The sequence below is a fragment of the Molossus molossus genome, unplaced genomic scaffold (genome assembly GCF_014108415.1).
Source record: "Molossus molossus isolate mMolMol1 unplaced genomic scaffold, mMolMol1.p scaffold_m16_p_15, whole genome shotgun sequence".
NCBI classification, from domain to species: Eukaryota; Metazoa; Chordata; class Mammalia; order Chiroptera; family Molossidae; genus Molossus; species Molossus molossus.
In genome coordinates, this window is record NW_023425350.1 from 15,799,070 (window position 1) to 15,816,082 (window position 17,013).

The 17,013-nt window shown below is 37.7% G+C and overlaps 1 protein-coding gene across 3 annotated transcripts in view; it reads left to right on the forward strand.

Moving 5' to 3' along the window:
* HADHB (hydroxyacyl-CoA dehydrogenase trifunctional multienzyme complex subunit beta) overlaps positions 1-17,013 on the forward strand; it is a 37,368-nt gene that overhangs the window by 17,556 nt on the left and 2,799 nt on the right. For all 3 annotated transcript variants that reach the window (XM_036263073.1, XM_036263072.1, XM_036263074.1), the window contains exons 5-15: positions 416-460; positions 2,649-2,748; positions 6,958-7,045; positions 8,023-8,210; positions 8,496-8,676; positions 9,368-9,489; positions 11,748-11,827; positions 11,906-11,953; positions 13,332-13,419; positions 15,569-15,643; positions 16,110-16,274. In XM_036263073.1, the coding sequence (XP_036118966.1) occupies positions 416-460; positions 2,649-2,748; positions 6,958-7,045; positions 8,023-8,210; positions 8,496-8,676; positions 9,368-9,489; positions 11,748-11,827; positions 11,906-11,953; positions 13,332-13,419; positions 15,569-15,643; positions 16,110-16,274 (1,180 nt within the window). The remainder of the gene's footprint in view (positions 1-415; positions 461-2,648; positions 2,749-6,957; positions 7,046-8,022; positions 8,211-8,495; positions 8,677-9,367; positions 9,490-11,747; positions 11,828-11,905; positions 11,954-13,331; positions 13,420-15,568; positions 15,644-16,109; positions 16,275-17,013) is intronic.

Sequence of the window (17,013 nt, forward strand, 5' to 3'; positions counted from 1 at the left end):
CATGCACCAAGAGGTCACCAGTTCGATTCCCAGTCAGGGCACATGCCCAGGTTGTGGGCCAAATCCCCAGTGGGGGCATGCAGGAGGCAGCCAGTGGATGTTCTCTCTCATTGATGTTTCTATCTGTCTCTTCCTCTCCCTTTCTCTCTAAAAAACAATAAAAACATATATATATAAAGTAAAGAATATTTAACATATGTCATGCTCAACAATAAGATATTGGGCACACTTTTGTTAGATTCTTAGAATGTTATACTATTTCTTCTTTTGAAATGATGGGCTGACTTAGATGGTAAAGTTTAATGCATTTGTAGCAGCATGTGTTAGAGGATCTCTAGGTATTTTAAATAGAATGAAAAATAGTTTTTATAAAACTCTAGGCTTTGGGTTTAAATTATTTATTTTCTTTCCCCAGATATAAAGACCTAATGCCACATGATTTGGCTAGAGCGGCACTTTCGTAAGTAAATGCAGCTTCATTAAAGCACGATTCTCCAGTTTTCACACTTGAAATAGCGCGTTTAATATAGTTTCCATATCTAGGACATAGTAACTTTTATGTGGTAAGAAAACACTTACTAGCTTTTCCAAGATTGATTTATTCTTGAATTTAGTCATATTGTTGCATAGATTTGAGCAGCTGGTGAATGTAAGACATTATCTCATTCATTTTCCATTGATGCTTTGCCTTTGTGTCAACCAGTCACAGGTCTTTTCCTAGTTTGAAAAATCCCTTCAGTTGACCTTTTCTGCCCATCTGTTCTGTCTCTTCTCTTCCTGCCAGACTTTAAGAATGAAGGAATGCAACAATTGCTTTTCTTTTGTTATTATCCATTTATTCTCCTTAATCTTGTAATAATCATTTCCGTTCCCATTGCTCTACAGTAACTATACTTTGGAAGCTTCTCTTAATAGTAATAACTTTGTGATCACTGAATGCACCAGTCTTTTCTCAGGCATCAGTCTCTATTCTATTCCATAGCATTTGACATTGCCACTTGAAATAGTCTTCCTTTGACTTCTTAGTATTATGCCTTAATAATTTTTCTTTCACCTCCTGACAGATTCTTCTCTGTTTTAAAAAAACAAACTAGAATTCTACCTCTTGCCCTTTTTTTAAAGGTGTTATGCAAAGTTCAGTCCTTACTAGCTTTGCATTTCTCTGTGTACATATTTTTTCTTAAAAACTCTCACCTGTTTTATCTTTACCATTTTATGTAGAGGACTCACAAATTTCTAATTTGACCTGTTTTCTTTGACACCTCAAGCTCAGCATATCAAAAATAAAAATGAGCCCGGCCAGTGTGGCTCAGTGGATTGAGTGTCGTCCCATGGACTGGGAGGTCAGGGTTCGATTCCCGGTCAGAGCACGTGCCTGGGTTGTGGGCTCCATCCCCAGTGGGAGGCGCGCAGGAGGCAGCCGATTGATGTGACTCTTGCACATTGATGTTTCTATCTCTCCCTTCTTTTCTCTCTAAAAGTTAATAAAAACATATTTTATAAAAATAATAAAAATGATATTTTCTCACAGCCACCTAATTTTCCTATTTCTGATTATGGTTCCAGGCTGGAGATTTGCAAGTTTTCCCTCAACTTTTTGTTTTTGAAAATGTCAAATATATAATAAAATTGAAAGAATAATTCAGTGAGCATCTATAATAATTGTTACCATTTTGCCATATTTGCTATATCTGTGTGGTGCGGAGCATATGACAGTAAATTGCCAGCATCTTAATACTTCAGCCCTAAACACATCAGTATATATCTCCAAAGAATAAGGACCTCTCTGCTATCCGCCATACCATTACCATAGATAAAATTTTTGATGTGGTCCCATTAGTCTTTAAATATTTTCCCTGCCTTAGACCAAGTCTCAGTAATTTATTTAAAAATTCTGATTCTTGCCCAGTTGGTGTGGCTTAGTGGATTGAGTGTCATCCCATGGACTGAGAGGTCGCAGTTTGATTCCCGGTCGAGGTACATGCCTGGGTTGCTGGCTCGATCCCCGGTTGGGGGTTTACAGGAGGCAGCTGATCAGTGTTTCTCTCTCACATTGGTGTTCCTCGCTCTCTCTCCCCTCCTCTCTCTCTCTCTAAAAAAATTAATAAAAAATATTTTTAAACAAGTTCTGATTCTTTTAATGGAGAATGGCATTTAGAACCAAGTCTGAGTTCAGGGTGTGCTCATTCCTATTCCTTCTAGTCTGTCAGTGGGGAGAACTAGTATACATATTATTTAAATCATGTATTTACATTGATATTTCAAATTTAAATTTAACATACAAATGTTAAATTTAACATACCTGGGATTTTACTTCTACTTTTTTATTTTATATTTGTCTCTTTTGTCTTTTGACTGAAAATTTGCTTCCTACTAACATTGCTATGTTTACTTATTTGTTTTGTCCTATTCTAAATTATTTTTTATTCTGTCTGTATAACTTCTCATTGCCAATTGAGCATCGCATGTTGACTTTTTTAATCACTCATTTATTTCTTCTTTGATAAGATGCCATCCACATGCTTGTCAAATTAAGGAAAAGATGCAGTTTTTGCTCTTTTAAATTCTATGAAAGAATGCTATGTTTTAAATGATCTATCACACTACTTTGTGTTAACTGTTTCTTTGCTTTGGCCTTCTGCCCTCAGGGGTTTATTGCATCGGACCAATGTTCCAAAGGAAGTTGTTGATTATATCATCTTTGGTACAGTTATACAGGAAGTGAAAACAAGCAATGTGGCTAGAGAGGTGAGTAAAACGGACTTTATATTGTTTAAAGAAATTGATAGGAGAATCAATCTGAATTTCAACTAATAGAATTCACTCTTTAAAAGCTATTAAAATTCATTAAGTAAAATTATATTTGACTTATAATGTGATTTTATAACTTGAATAATGGATGTTATTTACTATTTAAAATAATTCTCTAAATCAAATGATGTACATTGTATTCTACTTGTATATATTTATACTATACAAAAATAAAATCAGTTATTTGAGCTGGTTTGGGAAATGTTAATTTGTCTATCTCTTTTGTTAGGAGAATAGAGATTATGGCAGAGTGTGGCTAATGTGATTTTATAGTAATATTAAAGCATGGCCTCTAATTAACTTAAAATGTTAACATTTTGCAAAGAGCTTATTTCATAACATGGTTTTTGTTGGAGGTAGCCTTGCTTATTCATTTGTTTCCATTGATTAGATGACACATAGGGCAGTTTTTTAAAAAGCTATTTCACAGGAGTTTGCTTTTACCCTAGTTGGCATAGCTCCATGTAGTGTTTATTGGGTAACCAAGATAATGGAACTTGTGTGATATGTCTAACAGACATTTCATGCTGAGTAGTCCAAACACATCTTCTGAGCTCTCTAATTTGAAAGTGATTATTTGGATGAAGTTGGCTCCAAAGCACATTTTAGTGTGCTAAATGTTTTCTTTATTTCTACTCTGTACCTGCTATGTTATTGTTCAGTGTAGTCGTAAGGGTAATTACTCCATTACTGTCAGCCCAGAGAAGGGAAAATGAGCAGGACTGAAGTGTCTGTTCTGCCTCGCCTTTTTACCTGTGAGTACATGTTCAACTAATGTTGTAACTGTTGTAATATTGTAATGTTATAACTGTTGAGGGTCTGGCGTTACTGCAGCCCACAAAAATCAACCGTAAGTTGCTGGCAAATCAGGAAAGAAGTAAGAACAGGAAGAGGTTTTTATTAACCCTCCTCTGATTTTTATGTTTTTCCCTGGGCCTTCACATTTTTAAATGTATTGAATATGATAATTTTATTAATATATCATGCTATTCATAAAACATTTTCAACTTTTATATTCTGAAAAAACAAGGTGACTGCTATAAAAGTGCTTAAAAAATAAATATGAAAACTGTTCGAATTTTCTGTTTATTTCTATTCTATCCGAACTCTGAAGCTATAATGTTTTTCCCTGACATTTTTTTCTTCTGGAAATTTTACATCCATATGCAGATCCCAGTTATTGATTCACATGAGGTAAATTCCCTTTCTCTGCCCTAGACTGACACCAGTTTCATTGTACTCCAGGCACTTTTTGCAGTGACTGCAGGGAAAGGTTGAGTTGAGGAGATATGTAACCTGAAAGCTAACTTAACTTCCAGCTGGAGAATTTCTTTAGTTCTTATTGTCTGTATTAACAACATTAATATGAAATCCTAAAAAGCTTCTGTGCTGAGTTCACATGAACCTGACTTGCCTGAAGCATATCTCCCTGATCTCCATCTTAACCAAGAGGCACCTTTCTCCTTTCTCCTTAGTGTACTGTCAGGAGCCTAAGCTTGCCTCCAGAGCTATTCAAACTTTAAATAGAAGAAGCATGTGGACAAGGCTCATCAGCAATTACTTCTATTTAAAGCTCCTTCTATCCTGAGAGTCAGCTGAGGCCAAGGGTATTACACATGCTAGAAAGGACCTCGTGAGCGCTGGCTGTTATGACCTGAGTGTCCTTTACACTTGCTCTACTGTGGAGCTCTCCCCTGCCCCCTGAAGAGTTGACTTTCTCTTCATTTTTGAATTGGTTTACAACATGCAGTTGGCAGGGGGTAGTTTTTGTTTTTGTTTTTATCCTCACCCGAGGACATTTTTTCCATTTTTTGTTCAGATAGAGTGGGAGGGAGAGCGAGGAAGAGGGAGAGAGATAGGAACATTGACGTGAAGAGAACACATCCAGTGGTTGCCACCCGCACGACCCAACCAGGGCCAGGGACAAACTGCAACCGGGGTATGTGCTCTTAGCGGGAACCGAACCCAGGTCTCTCTGGACCACAGGTCGACACTCTAACCACTGAGCAAACCGGACAGGGCGGCAGGGGGTAGTTTTCAGCAAAATAAATTGGGCATTTAGTATCAGTCCTACTTAGAAAGACCAGAATAAGGTCATGTTGCGTGTACACTCCTGTAACATTTATATTTCTATAGGTTATGGTAAATTATATACAGATAGTATAAATATAAAGGTAAAAATCAGTTAAGTAACATTGAACCTCTTTAATCTAGAGTTTGGAAACACATTTATTCTGAGGATAGTTAAATAGTTTCAGAAAAGGCCACTAAAAATGAATTCTCCTAATGGAAATCAAAATTTCATAGTAATAGTTGGGAATGGGGGGGAGTTGAAAGTGTTATTTTTACAGTGAAACTTCAATGTTATAAAAAGAGGTATTTTAGCCCTGGCCAGTTTGGCTCAGCGGTTAGAGCGTCGGCTTGGGGTCCAGAGAGACCCGGGTTCAGTTCCCGCTAAGGGCATGTACCTCGGTTGCAGTTTGTCCCCGGCCCTGGTTGGTCGTGCGGGTGGCAGCCACTCGATGTGTCCCTTTCACGTCTATGTTTCTCTCTCTCTCTCTTCCTCTCTCTCCCTCCCACTCTGTCTGAACAAAAAATGGAAAAATGTCCTCGGGTGAGGATTAATAAAAAAAAAAAAAAGAGGTGTTTTATTGTTACACCTGTGCATTAATTCTTCACATAAACAATGGAATCAGGCATTGATTGTTTTTTTGGCAGCCTAATATCTCCAATAAATAGTGTGATAAAATACTGGATATGCTCATTTCATGTTTAACTTTGCTGTGCCATTATAACAGAGGCCATTTTTTCAAGATGAACATAGGGTCTTAGTTTTTCTCAAGGCCCCTTAAATTGCTTTTGCAGCACCTATTGTGTCATTATCCTGGCCAATGGTTTTTTTTTTCCAGTTATTAACAGTTCTAACACTTATTTGTCAGAGGCTCACTTGTGACTCAGGCAATTTTCCAAAATTCCTTTAATCAACTTATTTGGCAAGTTTTCCTCTTTGATTTCGCATTGGATCTACAGGGTGCCATCTGAAGTATCAGACAGTCAGTGAGAGAGACTGACTGACAGACAGCGTGGAGACGAGTGTAAAATGGGCAGGGACATAAGTGAAAACTGTTTATGAGTGGACAGTTCCTTAGAACTTATTTTCATGTTTGGTGACTTTTGCTACTAAGCTTTTTGACTGTAGGAATACAGATCATGAGGACCCCACCCTATGATATATTTTATCATTTCATCAACTGTTTTTAATAGGTTTACTTTAAGTTTATTTGAAAATTTAAATACGTTGAAATCAAATTATGTATTGATATCTCTGAAGGCTCTGAGCAAAGCGTTGCTAAGAAATTAGGTGAGTCCCTGGCCAGTTTGGCTCAGCGGTTAGAGCGTCTGCCTGTAGTCCCGAAAGACCCGGGTTTGGCTCCTGCTAAGGGCATGTACCTTGGTTGCAGTTTGTCCCCGGCCCTGGTTGGGTCGTGTGAGTGGCAACCACTTGATGTGTCCCCTTCACGTCGATGTTTCTCTCTCTTTCTTTCTCTCTCCCTCCCACTCTATCTGAACAAAAAATGGAAAAGTGTCCTCGGGTGAGGATAAAAAAAAAAGAAAAAAAAAAGAAATGAGGTGAGGTGTTGTAGGTTTGTCTACCATACTAGAAACTAGCTACCAAGAATTTTTACCCCCTGGCCGGTTTGGCTCAGCGGTTAGAGCATCGGCCTGCGGTCGGGAGAGACCCGGGTTCGGTTCCCGCTAAGGGCATGTACTTCGGTTGCAGTTTGTCCCCGGCCCTGGTTGGTCGTGCGGGTGGCAGCCACTCGATGTGTCCCTTTCACGTCGATGTTTCTCTCTCTCTCTCTCTCTCTTCCTCTCTCTCCCTCCCACTCTATCTGTACAAAAGATGGAAAATATCCTCGGGTGAGGATAAAAAAAAAAAAAAAAAAAAAGAATTTTGCGGAGGGTTTACTAATTAATAGTTAGATGAAAAATGAGTAAAACATTTCTGTGATGGGCTTAATTTTATTTTAAATGTTACTGGATAGAATATTAAACTCAACCCCTTTCCCGATTCACCACACAGATAAGTAGTGCTCAAAGCATCATCTACCTGTAACATGATTTCATTCACTGTGTTTTCTGAAGGCTGCCCTTGGAGCTGGCTTCTCTGACAAGACTCCTGCTCACACTGTCACCATGGCTTGCATCTCTGCCAATCAAGCCATGACTACAGGTATGTTTTTTCTGAAAGCAGAAGGTACATGGTAATTCTCTTTTGTCTTTTATTTGCTCATTAAAAATTACTCTTAACAGAAGTAAATAATAAGCACAGATCTCTGAATTTGTGTTTTTTTTAAAAATAAGGAAACATTTAAAATTTTGTATTATCAACTGGAGGAGTGTGTTTCTAAGAGGGTGCTTTTGGATTTGAGGCATGACTAGTTTATAACCTGCTAGGTTATAAAGGTAGGTGATTCTGATATGATACTGCCACAGAGATTGTGGCCTTCCTCTCCCCCCATCACCACAGTGCTTTAGATAGTACAGCTTTTTCTTCTCCTTGGCATTTATTATAATTATTTGCAAATTCTCCTAACAAACTTGAACAAAATTGTGGGACATTTTGTAGTATCAATCCTCATGGAAAAGATAGGAAATGTGAAAGATACAGTAATCATGTGTTCTCTTATGAACCTCAAGGCCATGTTGGACAGCCTACCCCAAGGGTGACAGTGATCACCCCACCCAGCATGTGATCGCTCCCAGTTCCAGCAACAAAATACTTGCCAGTGCCATAAGGAAGGAGGGGAGCTGCCTTACATTTCAAAAGTGAAAATTTCTTTGGCTTATAGTAGATATTGAAACTCTCTTTACAGTAAAAATATCTGAAAACTAAAACTAGGAGTATATAAAGTATGCTGAAAGTTCTGGTTTAGAATATGATTTGTTTGAGAGTTGGTCCAGTGAATATTTTAAGATGTGTATGTGGCCTGAATGAAACTTGTTTTTCTCTAGTGCCTTGAATGTACTTTTAGTCATTAAAAAAAAAAAAAAAATCATCCTAATCCCTCTGAAAAGATAAAAACCTTAGTTACAGCTGCTGTACAATGCTCATGACTGTCATACAACTTTTAAATCAAGTGCTTAAATTATCAATGGCCTGTTAAGTTCTGCAAAAAATGTTCATGTATGTTGACCTGTGCCCTGTAGGTGTTGGCTTGATTGCTTCTGGCCAGTCTGATGTGATTGTGGCAGGTGGTGTAGAATTAATGTCTGATGTCCCCATTCGTCATTCAAGGAAAATGAGGAAAATGATGCTTGAGCTCAATAAGGCCAAGACTCTGGGTCAGCGACTATCTTTAATCTCTAAATTCAGATTGAATTTCCTAGCACCTGAGGTAAGACTTGTGAACTCTTACATAAAGGTTTGTGTTTCCCAGGTGTCCCACTGCAGAGATTCAGAATTAGATAAGACAGCACAGATTCAGTTATGCTGTAATTGTTATAGGGCACAGTTAATTATTTGGTTAAGGTGGGGGGGGGGAGAAGGTGATGGTTGGAAAATTTGAATTGGTAAGCCCTCTTTAGAGATGTCCTATTACCATAGAGCTTCCCTCGTCTTGTTCTTGTGTGGTATAACACCTGTTAACAGCGTACCTGATTCTGTATGTCTCCTCTCCCAGCTCCCTGCAGTGGCCGAGTTCTCTACCAGTGAGACCATGGGCCACTCTGCAGACCGACTGGCTGCTGCCTTTGCTGTTTCTCGGCTGGAACAGGATGAGTATGCGCTGCGTTCACATAGCCTGGCCAAGAAGGCACAGGATGAAGGTCTGCTTTCTGATGTTGTACCGTTCAAAGTACCAGGTAAAATAGTTAGCTCTTTTTTTGTAAAGGGGACTGCTGCATGACACTTGTTAAGGTGGTTTGAATTGCTCCTAAAACCCCCAAAACCCCAAATGACTTTTCAGTTAATATGTTGGTTCTGACCTGGCCAATGTGGCTCAGTGGATTGAGCGTTGTCCCGTGGACTGAGAGGTCCCTGTTCAATCCCCTGTCAGGGCACATGCCCAGGTTGCCTGCTCAATCCCCAATAGGGGGCGTGCAGGAAGCAGCTGATCACTGTTTCTCTCTCTCTTTCTAAAAAAAAAAAAAATGTAGGTTCTGTTTCTAAAATACTCAGCTTTTATGCATAAACATGGACTCAAGTTTTAAGTTATGTTGTAACAATAGGTAAACATTTTAAAGAGAAGTTTTTATAAGTCTCCTTTTACATCTTCTTGATATATGATTTCTGTATAGAATAGCCAAATGTGAATGAATGAATATCTTAAGAAAGTAGAGTGTTGCTTTTTTTGTTAAATTATTTAGATTTTTTTTCTGTTTTAAGAATTTAGCTTAAAATTTGATAATATCTTGATAATTATAAAAGGCTTTCTTTTTAGCGAATAGGTATGGTTTATATTTTATTTGTTCTTATAATTTTTAAAGCATATTTCTCTAGAGAAGATAAATAATGCTTGTAGTTCCTTGAGTTAAAAAGTTTATATTTTTATAGGAAAAGATACAGTTACCAAAGATAATGGCATCCGTCCTTCCTCCCTGGAGCAGATGGCCAAACTAAAACCTGCATTCATCAAGCCCTATGGCACAGTGACAGCCGCAAATTCTTCTTTCCTGGTAACTATGTGCTATATGTGTTTACCAGGGACTTTTATACTTGTGTACTGTTTCTCTCTCTCTCTCTCTTTTTTTTTGAGAGAGAGAGAAACATTGATTCATTGTTTAACCCATTTGTACATTCATTGGTTGATTCCTATATGCACCCTGACCAGAGATCAAACCAGCAACCCTGGCGCATTGGGATGATGCTCCAACCAACTTTGCTACCCAGCCAGGGCTTATATTTATATTTGTGTACTCTCAACAGAAAAGCCTAAAGTAAGTAGGCCTATCTGTTTGTATTATGAATAGAGGCTTAAAAAGATATTCATTTGTAAAGATAATTAAAATGGAATCAGAGTTTTTAAGGCCTTAGAAGTCATCTGATCCAGTCACCATTCTGATACAAAGAGCTATCCTCTTCAAACACTCAGCCAGTTGAAAAGTTTTGATTGCCTATACTAGGCATTGGAGATAAAAAGAACAGATGGTTGTAATAGAAGGGAAAACACTGGTGGCTACAAGCGTAGCCTGCTGGAGAAGTTACATAGCTGGGGGAGTCAGAGGCTTTTCAGAGGTGGTTAACACTTGAGAAGCAAATCTTGAGGGAAGAGTACAAGCCATTTCAAGAAATGTATGAAAGGCATTCTAGACAAAGGGAATTGCAAATGCAAAATCAAGGAGGTATGAGAGCAAAGGCCTCTTTGGGGTAAAGTTTGGTTGGAACATAGGTTCTGAATTTAGGGAGTCATATAAGATATGGAAAAGTAAGCAGAAAGAGCGACAAGATAACTCTTCTAGCCCTGAGCATTAGAAAATGATTCTTTATACTGACTCTGAAATTATTTTCCTATCGTGGGATAAATATACCCTCGTTTTATGTTGTTGCTATTTTATTTATCTGCAGGCAGCTTCATATTCTTCCTGTTTTGGGGGTCTGGGGGGGCACAAATATCTCTATTGATTCTGTTGATTCTGCTTTTGCTTATAAAATGTGGTTTCCCTTCTCCTACAACCTTAATCTTCTGAATGTAGTCCATCTGGTCACTATTTCGTTTACAACATAACTCCCCTACCTGAACATAAAGTCTAGAAACACAGGCAGATGTTTGACATATTTGGCCTGGGTAGGTGACTATTTAGTGACTGCTGTTGGTCTAGGGAAAGGGTGCCTAGAGTAGTTCCAACAGGACGGCGCACAGCCCATTAAGCCTGAGTGGTGAAGGACTGGTTAGATGATCATTTCTAAAACCAAATTGGATGTGACAGTGCCATGTGGCATGAGCTACACTCTTGCCAGATCTGAATTCCCTTAATTACTTCTGGAGTGTGCAGGTTTATTTATTGAAAACCAGAAACACAAATCATCAGAGGCAGTACTTCATAGATATGTGGTTTTCTGGAAATATGTTAATGCACCACATTTATTGCAATTTTGCACAGTGGTGCATTGAACATATTATTAATGTGATGTCCATAAGTCATGTATGTATAGTAAGCTATGTTTCCAAACTCTATTGGTGGTGCCTACATTGTCTCTTCAGGATTACTGAGTTATAAAAATATGGTAGAATTGGTAGAAATTGTTTTTATTTTGCAAACTCTACAGAGTAGTTTCTTTTTCTCTGGAATTTTGGTGAATTTTTTTTTTTTTTTTTTTTTTTTTTAGCTCTTTTGAAGTCATGGTAATAGACGTTTTTTCAGTAGTACCTCTTTGTGCCCCAGCTTCTCAATTATCATTTGGGAAAAAGCATACGGGGTGTGTCCAAAGAGGGAAGACCGTGGTTCTCATGTTCTCAGCTGCCTGCCTGTTTCTCTTCTCCCATTGGTTTGCTTGTTTTGGAAACTATTAGTAGAAGAATATCACCTAGAAGCCACAGCAGGAAGCAGCTGAGAAACAGTCCAGAAAATGTAAAAATAAATAAGCAAATCAGAGATTGTTTCAATGCATAAAATTTCTCATTCTATGCCAAAAATGTTTTATTATGAATACATATTTCTAAATATGTATATATTTATACCTGTTTTCATTGTCCATTTTAGTAATTGTGTGGTACTTTTTGACCATCCTCCAAAAATGGGTCAAACACTCTGTAGTGTGGGTGTTTGAATTGTGACTTAATGATGAATTAAGTGGAAAGGTTTTGTTATGTAGAACCATTATGTAATTATAATTAGTTGGTAGATTCAGGAACAGAACATAGAAGAAGACAGCAATAAAGAGACCTTCAGACAGACTGAGGAATTTAACGTTATTGTTCTGATTAATGTTTTAGACTGATGGTGCATCTGCAATGCTAATTATGGCAGAGGAAAAGGCTCTGGCCATGGGTTATAAGCCGAAGGCATATTTGAGGTAAAGTAAATGTTTAAATAAATTGCTTCTGGTTTCTTTATTTATCACTGAAGCTAACCTCTCTATTTTTTTACCTAGGGATTTTGTGTACGTGTCTCAAGATCCAAAAGATCAACTTTTGCTTGGGTAGGTGGCAGTGTATAAATCCTTGATTGCCCACATTTATTACACAGATTTTAAAGTATGTTAAGCCCTGAGCTCATTATTAGTTTGTGTGTTGGATTTAAAAAAAAAACAGCCCTGGCCAGTTTAGCTCAGCAGTTAGAGTATCGGCCTGTGGATTGAAGGGTCAAGGGTTTGATTCTCAGTCAAGGGCACGCACCAAGGGCATGAACTTGGGTTGCAGGTTTGATCCTAGAGCCAGGAGGCAGCCAGTCAATGTGTCCCTCTCACATAGATGTTTCTCTCTCTTTCTCTCTCCCTCCCTCCCTTCTACTCTATCTAAAAAATCAACGGAAAGATATCCTCTGGTGAGGATTAACAGCAACAACAAAAATAATAAAAAAACAAAAACAAAAAATAATATCCTGTATGTTGGTATGTCATTTTACACTTGATCTTAACAAGAGGCTAAGAAGCAACGTTGGTATATCATTTTATAGTTTGGGATTCTTTTCCACTTATTCCTATAATTTTATACACACACACACACACACACACACACACACACACTTACTTTTGTTTTGTTTTTTTATTAACATGTAAGTATTTTTTGTTGTTAACCCTCATCTGAGGATATTTTTCCATTGACTTTTTTGGATAGAGTGCAAGGGAGGGAGGAAGGGAGGGAAAGAGGGAGGGAGAGAAGGAGGGAGGGAGGGAGAGAGAGAGAGAGAGAGAGAGAGAAAGAGAGAGAGAGAGAGAGAGAGAGAGAGAGAGAGAGAAAGAGAAACATTGATGTGTCTACATTGCTTGGTTGCCTTCCACAGGACCCTGATCAGGGCTGGGAATCAAATCTGCAATCCAGGTATGTGCCCTTGACAGGGAATCAAACCTGTGACCCTTGGGTCCATGGGCCCATGCTCTAACTGCTGAGCCAAGCTGGTCAGGGCCATATAAGTATTTTTTCATATTGCCACCCACTCTGCTGCACAATCTTCAGAAGAGCCTTTTATAAAAGCCTCCTTGTTTTAGACTACCTCCCTCTCCCTCACAAGGCTCTCCCTCACTGGCCTCCATTATGGCCTTCAAACCAGCCATTCCCTCTTCTGTGCTTTGCCCTTTGAGCTCTGTTTTTGCTCTTCACATTATTAGTTTGTCTTTCCCTTTCACTGTTAACTTGTTTGTTTTTTTTATTTCCCTGACTCTAGAATATAAACTGCATAAGGACTAAGGCCATGTCTATTCAGTTCACTATTGTATCCCCAATACTTAATATTTGTACAATAGAATCAGTGAATGAGTGGAAACATTCTAAAACCTATGTAAAACTCAGTTCAGGGAATATGAAGTAGCTCTTAGGTTAAAAGTTAAAGTTTTAATACTACTTATTTTTTCCTTTCAGACCAACATATGCTACTCCAAAAGTTCTAGAAAAGGCAGGATTAACAATGAATGATATTGATGCTTTTGAATTTCATGAAGCGTTCTCAGTAAGTCATTTTAAAGAACTGTAATAATAAAAAATGTAGTCATTGTGGGAGAGAGCATGGTGTGGTTTATGAGTAAAATGGAAGTGGACTTTTATCTATGAAGTACTGACTTACAATGCTGGCAGGGGTGCAAGGGGGAGAGAATCCAGGGCCATGTGTACATTGTTAAAAAACAAACCTTTTGAGGCTCTCTCTCTTTTATTTTTTAATTAACTTATGTTTGTTACAGATGTTTCTCCTTTTTCCCTCACTGATTCTCCCCTACCCCTCTCTCCCCACCCTGTCCCCACCTTTGTTGTCCATGTCCATTGTTCATATATACATGCATATAAGTTCTGTGGTTTATCACTCCCCCCCCCAACCCCCTCTTCAGGGGATTGTCAGTCTGTACCCCACTTCCATGTCTCTGGGACTATCCCGTTCCTCAGACTGTTATATTCATTATATTCCACAAATAAGTGAGATCATGTGATATTTGTCTTTCTCTGCTTGTCTTGTTTCACTTAGGATAATACTTTTCAGGTCCCTCCATGTTGTCTCAAAGGATAAGAGATCTTTCTTACAGCTGTGTAGTTCTCCATTGTGTATATGTACCACTGCTTTTTTTATCCATTCGTCTACTGATGGACACTTGGGCTGTTTCCAGATCTTAGCTATTGTAAATAGTGCTGCTATGAACATGGGGGTACATATATTCTTTCTGATTGATGTTTCAGGCTTCTTAGGGTATATTCCTAGAAGTGGGATCACTGGGTCAAATGGAATTTCAATTTTTAATTTTTTGAGGTAACACCATATTGTTTTCCATAGTGGCTGCACCAGTCTGCATTCCCACCAGCAGTGTATTAGAGTCCCCTTTTCTCCACACCCTCGCCAACACTTGTTGTTTGATGATTTGTTGATGGCGGCCATTCTGACAGGTGTGAGATGATTGTTGTTTTAATTTGCGTCTCTCTGATGATTAGTGATGTTGAGCATTTCTTCATATGTCTCTTGGCCATTTGTATGTCCTGTTTGGAGGTGTCTATTTAGCTACTCTGCCCATTTTTTAATTGGGTTCTTTGTCTTCCTTTTGTTGAGTTGTATGAGCACTCTATATATATTGGAAATTAACCCTTTATCTGATATATCATTGGCAATTATGCTCTCCCATACAGTTTGTTGCCTTTTTATTTTGATGATTGTATCTTTTGCTGTGCAGAAGCTTTTGAATTTGATGTAGTCCCATGTGTTCATTTTCTCCTTTGTTTCTGTTGCCTTAGGTGATGTAACAGTGAAAATTCTGCATATGATATCTGAAATTTTGTTGCCTACATTTTCTTCTAGGATTTTTATGGATTCATGAGTCACATTTAAGTCTTTTATCCATTTTGAGTTTATTCTTGTGTATGGTGTAAGTTGATGGTCTAGTTTCATTTTTTTCCATGTAGCTGTCCAATTTTCCCAACACCATTTATTAAAGAGGCTGTCTTTACTCCACCGTATGCTCTTGCCACCTAATTGAGCATATTGCCTTGGGTCCATTTTTGGGTTCTCTGTTCTGTTCCACTGGTCTATATGTCTGTTCTTGTGCCACTACTAAGCTGTTTTGATTACAGTGGCTTTGTAGTATAACCTGAAATCTGATACTGTGATCCCTCCAACTTTGTTCTTCTTTTTCAAAATTGCTGTGGCTATTTGAGGTCTTTTTTGATTCCATATGAACTTTTGAAGTATTTGTTCTAGTGCTGTGAAGTATGCCTTTGGTATTTTGATGGGGATGGCATTGAATCTATAGATTGCTTTGGGTAGTATGGACATTTTAATGATGTTGATTCTTCCAATCATAAACATGGTATGTGCTCCCACTTTTTTATATCTTCCTCTATTTCTTTTTTCAATGACCTGTAGTTTTTTGCGAATAGGTCCTTTATTTCTTTGGTTAAGTTTATTCCTAAGTATCTTAATTTTTTTTGCTGCGATGATAAATGGGATTGAGGCTCTCTCTTAAAGGTTCTTCAAAAGTATTCAAATTGTTTCTTTAGAAAAATTTCAGTGAAAACTGATTTTAAAATTTGCTCAGCCCCTTAAAGTTAGATAACTCATGCGTAAAATAAAACCCTGAGAAACATTAATAACAAGGTCCTTATTGAATTATTTTTCCTTCTAGGGTCAGATTTTGGCTAATTTTAAAGCCATGGATTCTGATTGGTTTGCACAAAACTACATGGGTAGAAAAACCAAGGTAAGTTTCTGATTGAAAATATGCTTGAATTTCCAAAGCACTTTAATATTTGGAGTCTAGTTTACCTGACAGTAAAATATGAAGTGGAAAGTTTCTCCTATGAGAAATTTTATGTTTCATTTAAATGCGTATTTCTTAGTTTCAAAATATTCCTGGAAGTTCTTAAGAAAAAAAATAAAAGCAAAATTTTAGGTTGTTCTTGTTCTTCCCATTCTGATGTTAGATGAAAAAGAAATGAAGTACATAAATGTGGGGGCACTGAGATAAAATCTTTAAGACATCCCATCCAAAAAAATAAAAATAAATGGACCCTTGGCTTTTAGAATTGACCTAGAATTTTTCTTTTGCAGTAAAATATTTATGATGTGTCTTGTTGGTTATGTTTTATTCTGTTACTTTTTACTAAGGGCCTGGCTTGATTCTTTTCTATCATCTTTATATTTGTGTCTGTTTTTATGTGAACCAGGTTGGAGCGCCTCCTTTGGAGAAGTTTAACAACTGGGGTGGATCGCTGTCCCTGGGACACCCATTTGGAGCCACTGGCTGTCGGTTGGTCATGGCAGCTGCCAACAGATTACGAAAAGAAGGAGGCCAGTTTGGGTTAGTGGCTGCGTGTGCAGCTGGAGGGCAGGTATGTCTCAGCAGTTTCACAGGAGCTTCTAGAAAGTGATTTTCTTGGAAATGAAACAAGCTCACTCAAGAATGATTTAGTTTGTTTAGAAACATTCTTAGAACAGTATGTCTGATGACAGGCAATCAGAAAAAAATCAGGTTATTTTTGCAGGGACGGGGTACAACTTTAATTCTGATAGTACTTTGGAAAGAAGATGCTATTTAAATCCAAGATATTTTTTTCTAAAATCACGTTTATATGTTTTGTTTATAAAAGTAATATGTGCTCATTATGGTAATTATGCAAAATATAAAAAATATATAGAAAAAAATTAGAACACCTATAATTCCCTCACCACTCATTATTCACACTTCAATATATTTTCTTCTTTAGTAATAAAATTTTATTTGTTAATCAGTCACTTATCTATATGAGACTTAGCTATAAAATTTCTCCAAGAGGTAAATTGTCTTTCTTGAGAACCGAACAATATACCTTAATTGCATAATTAATTTACCTCAGGATAACTTACTGCTGTTTAGCTGAAGAGAATGGCTGTGACCATTCTACAGATTTTTATCTGCCTGCTTTACTCGCAGTACAGATGCAACTCCTACCCCTATAGCATTTCACTCTGGGAATAAAATCCAAAGGGAAGGCTAGCTGTACTCTTTTTTTTTTTTTTTTAATTCTCTTTTTTAATTGCTTTTAGAGAGGAAGGGAGAGGGAGAGGGAGATAGAAACATCGATGAGAGAG